Source organism: Enoplosus armatus, chromosome 20 (genome assembly GCF_043641665.1).
Source record: "Enoplosus armatus isolate fEnoArm2 chromosome 20, fEnoArm2.hap1, whole genome shotgun sequence".
Taxonomy (NCBI): domain Eukaryota; kingdom Metazoa; phylum Chordata; class Actinopteri; order Centrarchiformes; family Enoplosidae; genus Enoplosus; species Enoplosus armatus.
This window is the reverse complement of record NC_092199.1, coordinates 13,985,578-13,999,857: the sequence shown is the minus strand read 5'-3', so window position 1 is coordinate 13,999,857 and position 14,280 is coordinate 13,985,578. Positions and strand designations below refer to the sequence as shown.

The 14,280-nt window shown below is 42.6% G+C and overlaps 1 protein-coding gene across 1 annotated transcript in view; it reads left to right on the top strand.

Annotated features, from left to right (window-relative positions):
• The window catches only part of cpped1 (calcineurin-like phosphoesterase domain containing 1), a 29,825-nt gene that overhangs the window by 5,934 nt on the left and 9,611 nt on the right, over positions 1-14,280 (top strand). Inside the window, exons 3-5 of the mRNA XM_070927676.1 lie at positions 8,207-8,379; positions 9,143-9,268; positions 9,449-9,581. Of these exons, the coding sequence (XP_070783777.1) occupies positions 8,207-8,379; positions 9,143-9,268; positions 9,449-9,581 (432 nt within the window). The remainder of the gene's footprint in view (positions 1-8,206; positions 8,380-9,142; positions 9,269-9,448; positions 9,582-14,280) is intronic.

Sequence of the window (14,280 nt, the reverse complement as noted above, 5' to 3'; positions counted from 1 at the left end):
GATATATACTATATGTATTAATTAATGTATTCTCATCTGCCCTCCGAGATAATCCTAATCTGATTAATGCACTCTGTGAAGAACATCAGCTTTGGAACGGTTCTGCTACAGAATATTCCTCATTGAAGTAGGTTTGAACATTAGCCTTCTCTGTTTCCCAGCCAGAGTGTATAAACAACGAGCTCCCCTATGACAGCAACTGATATTTATCTATGAAATAGCACAGGCCTTCTGGCTATTCTCAGGCAAGTTTAGTTTCTGTGCTGATGAAGATTTCGGCTATTGATTAGACCGGCCACGCTGTAAATTCCTGTCCAATTCTAAAAATCTATACAAGATAGCGGCTGGTGTGTTTTCGGGGTGCTACAGCCGCTGCAGCTGGGAGGCAAAAAAGTTCTCTGCCCTGTCCGTAAAGTCTAGTTGGTAAACATCAGACCCCCCTGTGACAGCATGCAATATTTATCTATAAAAAGCACCTGGTTGCCTTCAAGCTGTTTGCATGAAGGCAAGATTTGACTTTGCTGAAATGGTTCAGCAGTTGAGTACTAGTTGCAGATGGAGAAGGCCTGTTTATTCAATCATTTAGTTTGTCAATGGTTTCAACAATAGTGTGCATTGGTTCCTCTCCATCAATCTTATGCTGGGAGTTAGACACGTTAGATGTCTTGGAACCAGGACAGTGAGCCGACTGCCACAGTGGCAGCTGGTTCCCCCAAATTCACCAGATGCTTTCACTGTCAAGCCAGAAAAAAATAGATTTTCAGAACAGAATTAGTTTTGAAAAAAAGTGGGTTACCTCCAGAAATGGCTGGTCAAGTAAACAAAAGAATCATTTTGCTGCTCATTTCCCACCTTGTTTGGAACTGACACACCATGTTTGACTCATGCTGTGTGTCTGTCTGTGTCTCTGTTTCAGTAGTGGCAGAGATGTGATGATTAATGCTATCCTGTAGACGTAATCCAACTAATTCCTCTTATAAAGCAAAATACATTTTTAAAGCTGTAGACAATACTCATGTGCTTCTCTGTTGAAGACCTTGAATGTGTAGCTTGGCAGGCAGGCAGTGGCAAAAGGATGCTTTTATTGAAATACTGTAACTGTAATGAAATGAGCGACTACGGCGTGGTGTGCGTGTCTCCGTGTCCAGCTGCCTGATGTGATAACAGGGTAAGGGGAACTGGCTGGCAGGACCCACTGCAGAGTTCATGTTCAGCGAAAAGAGCCACAAGCTGCCAACCAATGCAAACTACCTTTGCATGCCAATTAGGGAGTAGAATAAGCCGCCTGCCTGGCTGCCTGGCCTCAAGGAATGGGCACGAGAAAAGAAGTCGGCAGGCGAACCTGTCTCCCCCTCCATCTCTGCATGTCCTTTTCTGTCAGTACATCTGTTTACATGTTTGATTGGCTCGTGATGAAAGAGTCTCTGGCCTCGATCCTGATTCGAAGATTACATAAGTTATTGAGCAGAAGTACGATATTTGGTTATATGTGGCGCAGTGTGTCATCTGTTAAATGTCCTTGGCCCCCGTTTCTAAAATTTAGACTCAAGGCAAACTATTCATATGCAACACATATTTGGCTTGGCTTAGTCACAGAGCAACTCATGCCTTCCTCTTCTCTTTTTTGGGGTCATAATGACCACCAATTTTAGCTGCACAGGAACAGTCATGAACACTCATGGAGCTGTCTCCCCCGATCATCCAAGAGTCTTGCTGTAGGCGTCCAAGTATCCTTATCATCTCCATGACTGCACCATTTAAACCAAAACATAGCCGCCATCCATTTTCCACAACTCTCCGCGTCTCACTCTGATCAGTCACATTTATAGGTCACAGCGAGAACTGTTTCAGATGCACAGCGGGACAGGAGATAGTGTAAGCATGGGGTTTAAACCGCAAGGCCTTGAGGACCTCTCAACGCCGTGGCGTCAGCCCTTGTTACTGTCAGCCCCAACGGAGCAGGTTGTGTGTGCCATCCTCATTACTCGCCACGTCCGTCACTTGCCTGGCAACTGGGCTGCTGCATCGGCAGAGAGGAGGGAAGAGATATTATAGCGGAGCTGCTCCCTCCGTCTCTCGGCTGACATTTCCCCTTAAACTGTTTATTTACAATACAGAATGAATGGGTGGCGGCCAGGGGAAGCTGGCTGTCAACCGGCATTGTCAACACTGCTGCCTGTCGGCGACAGGAAATTGGCAACTGTATTTCTGTTCCCACGGATTTCGCTCTCTATCTCTCCTCTCCGTCGCTCTCTCGTTCTCTTTTCCTCTCTGTCTTTCTCTCTCATCTGTCTGTTCTCTTTAGTAAACAGCTGCGGTCTCATGCCTCATACCTTATTTTGACAACCTTCATTTACAAGTCTGACACCATATACAAACACACTCATTTATCCTTGCTTCTGATGAATCTATTTGAAGCATCCATGTGAATTAAATCTAGTGTGGATGAATCAAAAGTTCTCTTTGTTTTTGTAATTGTTCTGGAACAAACAAATAGGAAAACAATAGGGTCATTGTGTTCGTCAATACTGTGTTTGCGCTTTAGACCTTGATATGAAGGCAGGAAAAGTGAAGGCTAACTAGTAATGTCTCCATTTAAAAAATGTCCTTCCTTATCAAAGACTTAATGGGGAAAGGGTGATTAGATGTGCTTATTCACACAAGATGGAGAGGAACCCTGATGGACTCAAAGGCTTTATTTGTATCCCATCACAGTGGTCCATGAGGAACAATCCCATTCCCCAAAATTAAACAATCTTAGGTCATGCTTTCTAAAGAAATGCTGGCCAGCGTTTGCTCCCACAACATTATGTCATCCAGACCTTTACTGATGGAATGTTCCTTGATCCCAATTCCCTGTCTCCTCTCCAATCTAAGCAAAACCCCCAAGAGACGCTTTCTCATCTCAAGGACTTCCTTCAATCTCGCCTCTCTTTCTCTGCCTCTCCCTCACTCGCTTTCGCCCTCCTGTGTCTTTCTCTCACATATTTTCAAAGCTGTCAAATGAAGAGGATAAAGAGCAGGGAGGGGGGCGGCGGCAGAGGGAGGAGGAGGGGGGGGGGTACAGAGCTGATTAGATTAGAGAAACATGCTGGACTTAACACTCTCCTAATGAGCACTACAAAGGATTCAAGCTGTGTCTCTGAGGGTTCGTGAGGGATGTTACGCATGATACAGCGGGGAAAAGTGTTCAAGTATGTGTGCGCATCTGCATGTGTGCACGCAAGTGTGTAAAACTCACAAAGGTGAAGTAGAGGTTACCTTGGGACTTCCCTGTCCCCTCTCTGTAACTGTGGAAACCTGTTTAATTGCTGTTGAAGGCGAATAAAGCAAAGGAGAGTATGAAGGAGAGACTGCCTGGGGAGAATTTGTTTTTGGGACACGTGGAAGCATTTTGGATTTTTTTGGAAGGGGGGTGGGTGAGCAGGGAGGTTCTGTGTGTGTTTCTCTAATGGGATCGTCCAGCGGCTTGTGGCCAGTAATAGGTTTCTTAGGGGGTTTGGGACTGCCAGGAGTTTATAAATGTCTCTCACTTCCCATTTTCACACTTCACCATTTCATAGTGGCTGAGGAGACATAGAGTTCAAAATGTCAGTGTGATTTTCTTAGACCTTGTAAGACAAGCGTTGTAAATGTCAGGGTGAATCCCTTGATCCCTCCACCCACCCACCTGTCCATTTTTGTAGGCTTATCCGAGGCTAGGTCACACTGACAGCAGTAAGGTAGCCCAGACGTCCATCTCCCCAGCTGCGTCCTTGAAGACCTCCAGGGGAATCCCAAGACGTTCCTGGGCCAAATGGGCTATGTAACTCTCACAGCAAGCTCTGAGTTTATCCTGGGTTCTCCTCTAAGTTAGACGCACCTGGAAAACCTCTAAAGAGAGACATCCAAGAGACATCCTTAAGGTTTCAGCATACTCCATCAGAACTGCTTGTTGGATGGTAAAACAGCTGCAGCCCAACAATTTTCCGAAAACAATGCGACATTCCCGGCAGTGTTTGGCCAGGTGTGTGTGTGGTGCTGAGAAAGTAGGCGGGGTTTGAACTTCTTTTTTTCATTCTTTACGCAACTACTTCTGTCACTTTTCATGTGAACATCCAAGTCCATGATTGTCTTCAAGGAGAGACTGAATATGCGTCATTAAACAACATTGGCAGCCTCCTAACAGATTGTAAAAGACATGGAAGTTTTTCGACGCTGCAGATATCTGCTTGGTCTTACGAAGGTCAGATATGACAAGTAAGCGATTTCATTAATATTGCCTCCATTGCTTTTTTGGAAGAAAATAATGTCAGTTGATGGTGAACACTTTCACATTGTTGAAAGGGCTGACATATTCCACCTATAATATCTAAACATGGCATGAACCGTTATTTGTCCATGTCAGAAGCAGCATGAGGTCTACCATTGTGATAAAGAAATATAAGCATGCTGATTGGATCAAGTTTTTTTTGGCCCCAATCCTCATCCATCGTTTATCATTGGGTATCTGCCAATTCCAAATCTTATAGTCAAGGCTTTGTGAATCCATGTAACGTTATTTTGCCAAAGAACTCACCAGGACTGATATGCACAAACACATTCACATTCGCACACTCTTAATTTTGACCCGCATATGCAGCGACATTCTGCACTGTAGAGCCGGTTGTCATAACGGTGAGCAGTGCTGTAAAACACAGTAGAGTCAGTAAAGAAAGGACTGGATTTGAATCAGCTTTATTTTAGCCGATACGATCTTTTAAAATATCCCCGGATAGACCTGTTACGGATCCTTAGGATCAGCTTGGGACATCTCTAGTTTTATGGTGACAGTTCACAGGACATTAGAGTTTACAGTATTTGTGGTAAATTTCATCACTCACGAGATTGATCCAGCGTACTGTAACGTAATGAAGTTGTGTGTGTGAAAGGTTGTAGGATACATTTAATATGACTTCATCCTAGCTACCATCTTGTCATAAACTGTAGGCCACTGCCACATCAGCACAACCTGTCAGTGGCGGTACATGCTCGAGTTAGTAACAAATATAAAGGGCCCCCCCACACACACGCACACGTTGAAAATACAGTTGTTTAAGTGCAGAAAATGTATGCGACAGCAGGGCCCCACGCACTAAGGCCTATGTGCAGTCTCGACAGCCAGCCTTTAGAGGAAATGTAGGGAAGTGCTTACAGTGTTGGACAGGCAGAACCTGCCAAAGTCTCCTGTCAAGGTTTGAGAATCACAGTGTTGCAATCTCATTAAGTGAACAAGGCCTTTCAGTCAGAGCTCCGGAGAGTGCGCAGAGGAGCATTTCCGTATACCCTACTCTGTACATATATTGCTAATTCTAAAAGAGGAAAGCAGGGTGAGCAAATGTGTGCATAGAAATGAATTCCTCATAAAATGTTTCATGAGCTTTCATTTTTTTGTCCACGAGGAGTCCTACTTATTTATGAAATTAACTTATCTGCAGCATTTTATTACTCTTTTCCTGTCATTTTTTAATATCGGGCACACTTTATGGAAATGGGTTCTCAACACAAATCCCCTACTTTGCCCTTGTATTCTACCCCTTGCCAAGAAAGTGGTACGCACAAGAAAGTGGTAATTTGCACGATGTTGTGTGGCATTATTACCCGTGGTTAAGAGGAAGTGAAGGAGGACATGTTAACTGTCAAATAAGTATGAATCCAGTTTTATAGTGAACAAGCAGTCCAGACTTTCCAACTGCGGCACGACATACAGTATGTATTTAAACAACCTACAAATGTTAAACTGCCTGGTGCATTAATGGTGTCATGCCCATAACCACTCCTCATTAATCTAAAGCAAGGTGTCTCAAATGCAGATTGATGGGGTGCTGTATGGTTGAGGAGGGGTTTACGTTGTGTATGTGCTGAGGGATGATTCATGGGTGTTGCGGTGTTAGCGGATGGCTGTATTTGAGGGCAGGCAGCTGGAGGTGTGAGGAAGCAGAAGGCAGCGCAGCGTCCCTGCCACTGTGTTTGGCTACCAGTGCTATTTTTTTTCACATTTATTTATCCAAAGAGAATGAACAGTGGCTACACACTCGCGTTGAGCCCCACCCTGCTTCACACTCGCTCGATTACACACATTCACACTCGGATGGTGTCAAGCATAAAACATTTTTTCTGTTTTTAGCTACTGACCAGCTCCACTGGAACAGCCGACAAGATCAGGTGCCTTGCTAAAGGGCACAGTGATGGTGTTCAAGAGAGGGTGGAGCGCTTCTCGTTCACTTCCCCCTCTAAGTTTTCTAAGCTTGTTGAATATTTTGAGAAACTGAACTTTTTTAGAGATAAAAACAAGAGATATTCTCCACTTGTGAATAAATGGTTGAAATCTGCTCAAATCCAATCGTCTGTAACAGCAGGGTTAGTTGTGAGCTAGCAGCTGCAACAATTTCCGCAGCAATTCAAATGACAACCTTTGCGCCCCCTACTCTCCATCCCAGCTACATTAGAGCGGCTGCCTTTGTTTGTATATCATTGTGGCAGCTGTTGTGGTCTCAGCTGTCATAGGTTTCATCAGGACTGCTTCAAACTGGCAGCTCCCCAGAGCACTACACATCACCCGCTGGAAGCCATTGCTCAGACCACTTATCTATTAATTGATAACACTGTTTATTGATAAGTAAGGTAACTTACTAAGAAAGGTAAAAAAAGATATATAATTACAGTATCATTGCTATTATAAAACAAATGTCATGAAGGTTCATGACATTCCACCAGCATGCTCATTTTGGTTCCACTTGGCCAGCATTCTGTTAAAGAAAGAGCATTTTGTGCAAGGAATTTGTAATGTTTGGCTATTGGTTTGTGCACGAAATACTAGGCAGCCATTGCATGCATGTAATAACACCCTCCAGGGAATCCCAATGTATTTTTATACTTTACACATTGTAAGTTATCACTTATATATTTCATGCCCCTGTAGTAGATATTGACCGAGAGACTTGCTAGAGATGCACTGGCAGCTCAACTATTTAACAAGACTTTCCCTCAGGTGTCATCAGCCTGTGTTTGGCTAGCCAGTCAGGTGCAATACTTTTCAACATTGTTGACTACTAGTGATGATCTATGAACTTCTTATAGCACTGATCTTATTTTTCTTCTTGAAATACTACCTGTTGTCGTGAGGAAGTTCATATACTGTATGTGACTACACGGAAGCAGTTTCTCTTCAAACCTGTATAGGAATGCAGTAATAAAAGTGTCAGAATCAGTTTTACATAACAAAAAGGACTTTTGTGCCTCTCTTTGTATTTGAGTGCATGCTTGCGTGTTGTATTGACAATCTGACGTCTGACAGGCTAGCTTAATTATAGAAGAGAGACAGGTGAAAACAACGTTTTACCTTTTAATCTGGATGCGTTTTAAACTCTTCATTCTCTCACTCCGTCATGCACAAGATGTTCTGTCGGGGGAAAAAAAAAAAGGCTCTTATGTAATGAGTCCTATCCAAACATCCAAGGAAACGTTTGCTCCAAAAGTAGGCCAGTAAAATAATTGCTCAGATGAATAAAGAGGAAAAGAAATACGAGAGAAGACGGAGAGGAAGGAATAAGTTAAGAGCAGGGGCTGATAGCTTTGTTTGATATACATTCTAAATTATGAATAGAGTCTCACCCATTCCCTGCCCTTTACCTATGCTGGGACTGAATTAATTTAGCTCAAAACACTCCCCTCCTTTTTGCACGCTTCTCCTTTTTGTGAACTCCAGGCTTAGTAACATAGTACTCCTGATTTTAACACAACAAACAAATAAACACATTGTAAAGATCTTGTAAAACCAGTAGCCTCGTGTATCTTGGACCAATGAAGCGCTCAGCTCAGGAGAAAGCTCGGGTTTGCCGCGTGGACCGGAACACTGCTCATCATGTCAGTAACCATGGTGATATAAAGTCGAGCTGTACAGAGCATTGATCATTCCCTGAGCTGTCATCATTATCATCCAGATAATCCCCCTTCCCTTAGGCGACTCTCGCCTGTAGGACCCTTCACACACTCAATCTGACAGTCTTCATCAACATTCATATTCATTTCTCTCTCTGACTCATTTTATCTTGTCCAGGTAAGATATTATTATCAATAGTAATAATCAATTCGTCGATATTGTTTTGTTTCTCTGTGTGGATGTCACCTAATTTGTCACAAGTCATCTTTCCCACTGTGATAATGAGCTCCCCTTTTCTCCCCCCAGACACCCCATTCAGAGAAGGTCAGGAGCGGGACCTGAAGGCAGCCTTGAAGGGTACAGATCCCTCCATCCCGCTGGTATTTGTCAGTGGGAACCATGACCTGGGCAACACCCCCACCCCCAGGACAGTGGAGCAGTACTGCAGCGCTTGGGGGAACGACTATTTCAGCTTCTGGGTAAGCAGACATTTAGTAGTAGTAGTAGTAGTAGTAGTAGTAGTAGTAGTAGTAGTAGTAATTGTAGCCACTAGAAGTGGCTGTAGCATAGGCGGCTTATTATGACCATGGGCCCTGGACACAATATGGTAAGGGCTCTTACCTATACGCCTGACTTACACATAACATCTCCCAGCTCACAGGACTTGGGTGCACAAAAGCACAGGGTTAAGTAACCTACGCACACTATGTATTATGTTGCAGTTGTGTTGTAGTTAAAGGGGTACTATTTAGTGTTGTACTTCAGTAAAGTTGGTGGACTCACAAGAGACTCATCAAATCATCAAAATCAAAGCAAGAGAGCCGGAGATGTCCTGACTTTTAGTCTCTTGTATGGGTCAGTTTCAGAAACACTGGATCCTACATTTCCCATGTTGCAACTCAGTAGCATCTTTCATCAGACCCCCTCTGCCTGATAAATAACCATGTTTTTAAACTGTAGTTTGTAACACCGGCTTTCTGTTATAAATTTGATGTCTGTCCTTTTGCACATTTGTACCCACTTGAACAAATCTTTAAGTGCCCCCCCCCCCAGGACTCACATGGGATTATCTGTGTATAAGTAGTAGTAGTGGATTTTTTAGAATAAGGTGATTCTTAGTTGATCTTCTGTGCGGAAGTTAGGATTTTGCAGCAGTAAAACTGACAGGAATTACTACAGGAAAAAAAAAAGATGAAATGAACACCTACACCACATCTCTCTCTCTTTCTCTTGTTGTCTCAGGTGGGTGGAGTCCTCTGCCTGGTCCTGAACTCCCAGTTGTTCTATGACGCCTCAGCCTGCCCTCAGCTGAAGGATGCCCAGGAGACGTGGCTGGAGGAGCAGCTGAGCAGAGCCTCCTCCTCAAAGGTAGAATGGCATGATTCTATTCTTGTCTGATTTATGAAGACGTTCAGCTGGATAATGTCTTCCTTTGCTGTGTCTGGAAGTTTGGATAATTGCTGCCGTCTGCAGCCATTTGACAAGACAATTGAATTTTGTCTTTGGAGATCAGTAATACACCCATCCCTCACATCTGTCTCCGTTCAGGAACCCAAACCCAAGCACATCCTGGTCTTCCAGCACATTCCTCTGTACCTAAAGAGCCCTGATGAGGACGATGACTACTTCAACCTGCAGAGGGTAGTCAGACAAAACTTGCTGGACAGGTTCAAGAGGGCAGGTAGGACACATTATGGGCTCGTTATACCTTTTTCCTCTAGTTATCGTGCTTTTATGCGGACCATGTCTAGGTATACTAGGTCTTGTCAATCCAGATTTGAGCATATGCTTGTTTGGATGCACGGATCTAACTTTGAGTTAGAAGCCACAAAAGAGATAGTTTTATTTTTTAAAAGTCAAGCAGCTGCCTCTTCCAAAACCTTAAAATATCCGCAGTATTTTCTACAATGAAGGATTTAGGCCACTGTGAAGTGGTCTTAAATTTCTTGTCTTAATACTTCTTAGCTGATAGTCCTGCTAAACCTGTTCATTTCCAGCATATCTTACTGAAGCACAGTTAAGATCCCAGCCCAGAGGATTAATATGCCATTAGCCATAGCTACAGGAGGAGCTCCTGGCACACACACAGCACAGGCATAATTGAATTAATTAATGCATTCACTCCCTATAAGAGGAATAATTCCATAATCAGAACCCATTGTTGTCAGCTTATGAGAGACTGATACAAGGGTATTGGGCATGGAAACTCTCACAAGGACAATAAGTCTTAAAGAAAGCAGTGACTCAACACACACACACGTACACACCACAGTATCCAGCTAGTTCTGCACAACTGATTGACGGGACCGCTCATACGGACACGTGCCATCCTTCTCAATCATGCGTCAAGGTGACTGGCGGATGGATGGTATTAATTTCATTATCCAGCTATTATTCCAGCATGTATTTAACCATATTGGCTTGTTTTGGTCTGATGACCCTTCGCTCTCATAATTGATTGCTCCTCTAAGGGAACACTGGTTAAAGATTGAAAGGGCAATCCATACAGGCTTTTTATATGCTGGAACGGAGGGTTATTACTGTATGTGCAGAACATGCTAGTGTCCTTTCTCATCCACACTCATGTTCACACATGTCCTGCCAGCAATTATAAATTTAGAATACATACAGGGCAGGCACTGTGTGAACTATATACGTACATGTACTGTACATGGTTGTTAATAATTGATGACAGACATGCTGCTTCTCGCTATAAAGCTGCGTACGCTACATGACTTTCTCATGTTGGTTCATATGTGAAAGTGCAACATATGGTACTTCCGATTACTGCAAGAGAAGGGAAGTGATTTATCTACAAGTCATATTTTACTCATCACATTCATGAACCCTCCCTTTCCAGTCCTATCCCATACATAACAATGGGCTCGGGCAAAATGTCAAGCTCCGTCTCTTGAATTTATCTGGAAATTTCCATTTTTTTTCCTACTGCTCAGATGGAGAATTTCAATGTTGCTGTGAAGTTATTCTTCATTTTGTTCAGTTTATAGAGATTCGTAGCCATTCAGATCCTTGGAAATCTATAAGCAGTGAGGACAAACCTAAAGCTTCATATGGAAATTACAGAAAAGTTAAAAAGCTAAATTTACAAAATCTAAAACTAAAATCCAATGACTTGACAAAAAACAACGCTTGTATAGAAGGAATCAAACCAGTTATTGTTGAATAATACAGCCTTTGTCTCTTAGTTCTTTCTGCTCTCCTCTGATCCCCCAGTTTCTCTTTCATGCTCCTTCTGCTCTCTCCTGCATCTCCTGCTAGGATTGTCTTGGTGACTGATGCTGTAACGTCTGTTCTTTGAATCCACTGGAGAATGTCCTTGAGGCATGATTGCAAAAGAGACTGACTGTGATCGTCACTGTGCTCTGTCAGTGTATTATAGAGCTGCTACGGTACAGTCGCACCAGATATTGGTCACGAAACAATTTTAGACATGCTAGCGGCGTGGCTGTATGGAGGGAAATGTCGGTTAATTGGTCAGTTGGTCGGACCGCTTTGCTCCAGACTCTGTGCCACCACAAGGTTTAGTTTTTTAGTGAAATGGATGGATTGCCATGGTACAGACATCCTTGGTCACCAGAGGATGTATTCTAAGAGCTTTGGCGATCCCTTAACTTTTTGTCTTGTGCCATCATTAGGTCAAAGTTTCAATTTGTCCAATACTTAAAAATACCTGCAAAACTATTGACATCCCCCTTATCCTCAGCTGTACTGTGTTAACTGTTAATTAGCAAATATTAGCATCATGCTAACACAATAAACTAAGATGGTGAACATTGTAAACATTACACCTGCACCAATACATTAGCATGCAATCATTGTCATTGTGAGCATGTTAGCATGATGACATTAGCATGTGCCTATGCAAGTACAGCCTCCCAGAGCTGCTAGCAGGGCTGCAGACTCTTTTTCTTGTTGTTTTATATTTTTGGTTTTTAAGAGATGAAAGAGAGATGAGCTTCGCCATATGAAAATCATGTAATCTCAATATTTTCACAAAATTGGCTCACACTCTTTAATGTTGACTGTCTACACTAATGCATAATCAGCTTCATCATGAATATTAACAAAAGGGTGATATATTGTTTTACACATCCCAAAAACATACATTATTACCAGTACCAGAACTTATGTGTATATAGGACTTTATATAAAACAACATTTCATGAAACACAGATCCACTTGTTTTTTTCTTAATATGACAGCTGCAAAATGAAGGAACCGTTGGAACTTGCGTGAAGGTTCCTGCAGGGCAAGCTAGCGTCTGGTAAAAATATCCCAATGGAGAGACTGCAGGCTTTTTACAGAAGAAAACAATAGAAACGAGCAATGAATTGCAGAAAACTAGGATATGTTATTTACTGCATATTGAAGAAAAAAAAGTGTGCTGTTTGCCTTCCTGTCTGTGCGGTGAGGGGCTGTGTTTCCTCTCATCCGTGCTATAAATTAAGTCTCTTCTGGACATTGGCTAGATTGGCTGATGGTAACCCCCCCCTTTGCATTGCGTTATTCACGCTTCATCTCCACCGCCGCACCATGTGAACCGAAGCCTCCAGATGTGCTCTTGTACTCTGGTGATCATTACTGTCATTACAGTAAAGGGCAGCATCATTAACCTCTCACACACACACACACACACACACTTCTGTTTCCAGTCTCACTCTCAAAAAGATTCAAGTCCACATAGGAACAGTTGAGCGTTGGCAAAGATGAAGCAGTAATGACATTTTTCCACTGAGATTTGCATTAAAGTAAGCAGTTGACAAGGATACGTTTCTATCTATGTTTAGGCCGCCAGCTCTCATATAATTTTGACTGAAAGACAAATGTAGCTACACCAACAGTTGAGGAATTACATGATTTATAGTGTGAAGAGAATTTAGCTTCAATATCTGTTAATGGAACACTGGAAAGCTCTTTACGATACTCCAAGAGTGTTTCTTTATACCAACAACGCATGGCTTTTGTTCAAAAAACTCTTCAAGGATATTCTTCTTAGTTGGCTGCCTCAAAGTTCCTATTGGTTCTTATTTTAGCAAAGCTAAACAGCAGTCTGGCAAGAACAAAGAACAGCTTTCCTCATTCTTTGTCTAGTAATTCTAATTCTTCAGAAAGCGGCCTTAAAATGGAATTGCTGGATGCTACACAAATGTGTGTTTGGCTTCAAATCAATCCTCATGAGTAAGTGCACACTGCTACGTGTAACCGAGTTCTCCGATCACTCCAAAGGTGTCTTTTTGTGGTGTCAGTTGACTTACGGCAGCTGGGGATTTGGCTCAGCATTTGTGAGGTTGATATTGCTGCTGCTGGGTTTCTGCAGCCCCCCACCACTCCAGGGACATATGATGGAAATAGAAAATATAGTCCCCTGCAGACAAAGAAATACATTTAATTGATTTTTCCTCACTGAGGAATTTTTCTATTTCTTCTCATAGGATGTGTGTCGGGAGATGCTTGAGTAATTGTGTGTGCATGATGGTTTATTTTGTGTATGTTCTTTGTGTGTGTGTGTGTATGCATTTTGCATATAAATCACTATGCAGTGGCACATTCTTCTGCATGATATATTCTACAGTAAGTATCTATATGTTATCTCAGCAGCACAGCTTCACATGGCAAAGGTGCGACACCAATTAGTCTTCCTGTGGCTCATCAGAGCGAGCAGTTCCACCCTGGGAACTGTTGACTGCACTCCAACTCATATTAATGATCCACTGTCTCTGCGTGATGACCCCCTCTTGGGCAAGTAAAGTATCATTCAATCTCTTTTTTAATTGCACAAGCAATTACTATGGTTTCTGATATGACAGTTATTTGCTTCATATTAAATCCTGCCTGTAATTGTGCACCTCGCTCTCCGTGTTTAATATCTTTTGAGTTTAAACCAAACACCTGATTAGAAAAGGACATAAGTTGGTGATTTATTGGTTGCTGTGCTGACCGTTATGACAACCAGTAAACAAAATAAGTCAACTTGTTTTTACTTCTTTTGTGGTATTTGCTACTTGGTAGAAGACTTTTCAGACACTACAGTACAGTCAGTTTGTTGGCCATCATGATTTAACCTCTGGGGGCGACAGCCAATATTTTGGGGCTGCCTGTGTAGCCAGAGGATATCCGGATAATGGATAACGGACATCCAGGCCAAGACTTCCTCTTCCGTGTGTCGGTCATTGTTTACAGTTCGATTAGCAACTTGAGAAGGGATTACAGATTACATTATGATATTATTATACATTTCTGCATATGAATGCAGATAGATTTTTAAAAAAAAGCTAAATCGTCGTCAGACAAAACCGATGGGATACCAGATTGCATTTCAGCCAATGCGTTTCACCACTTTGCTCTCCACACAGACCTGC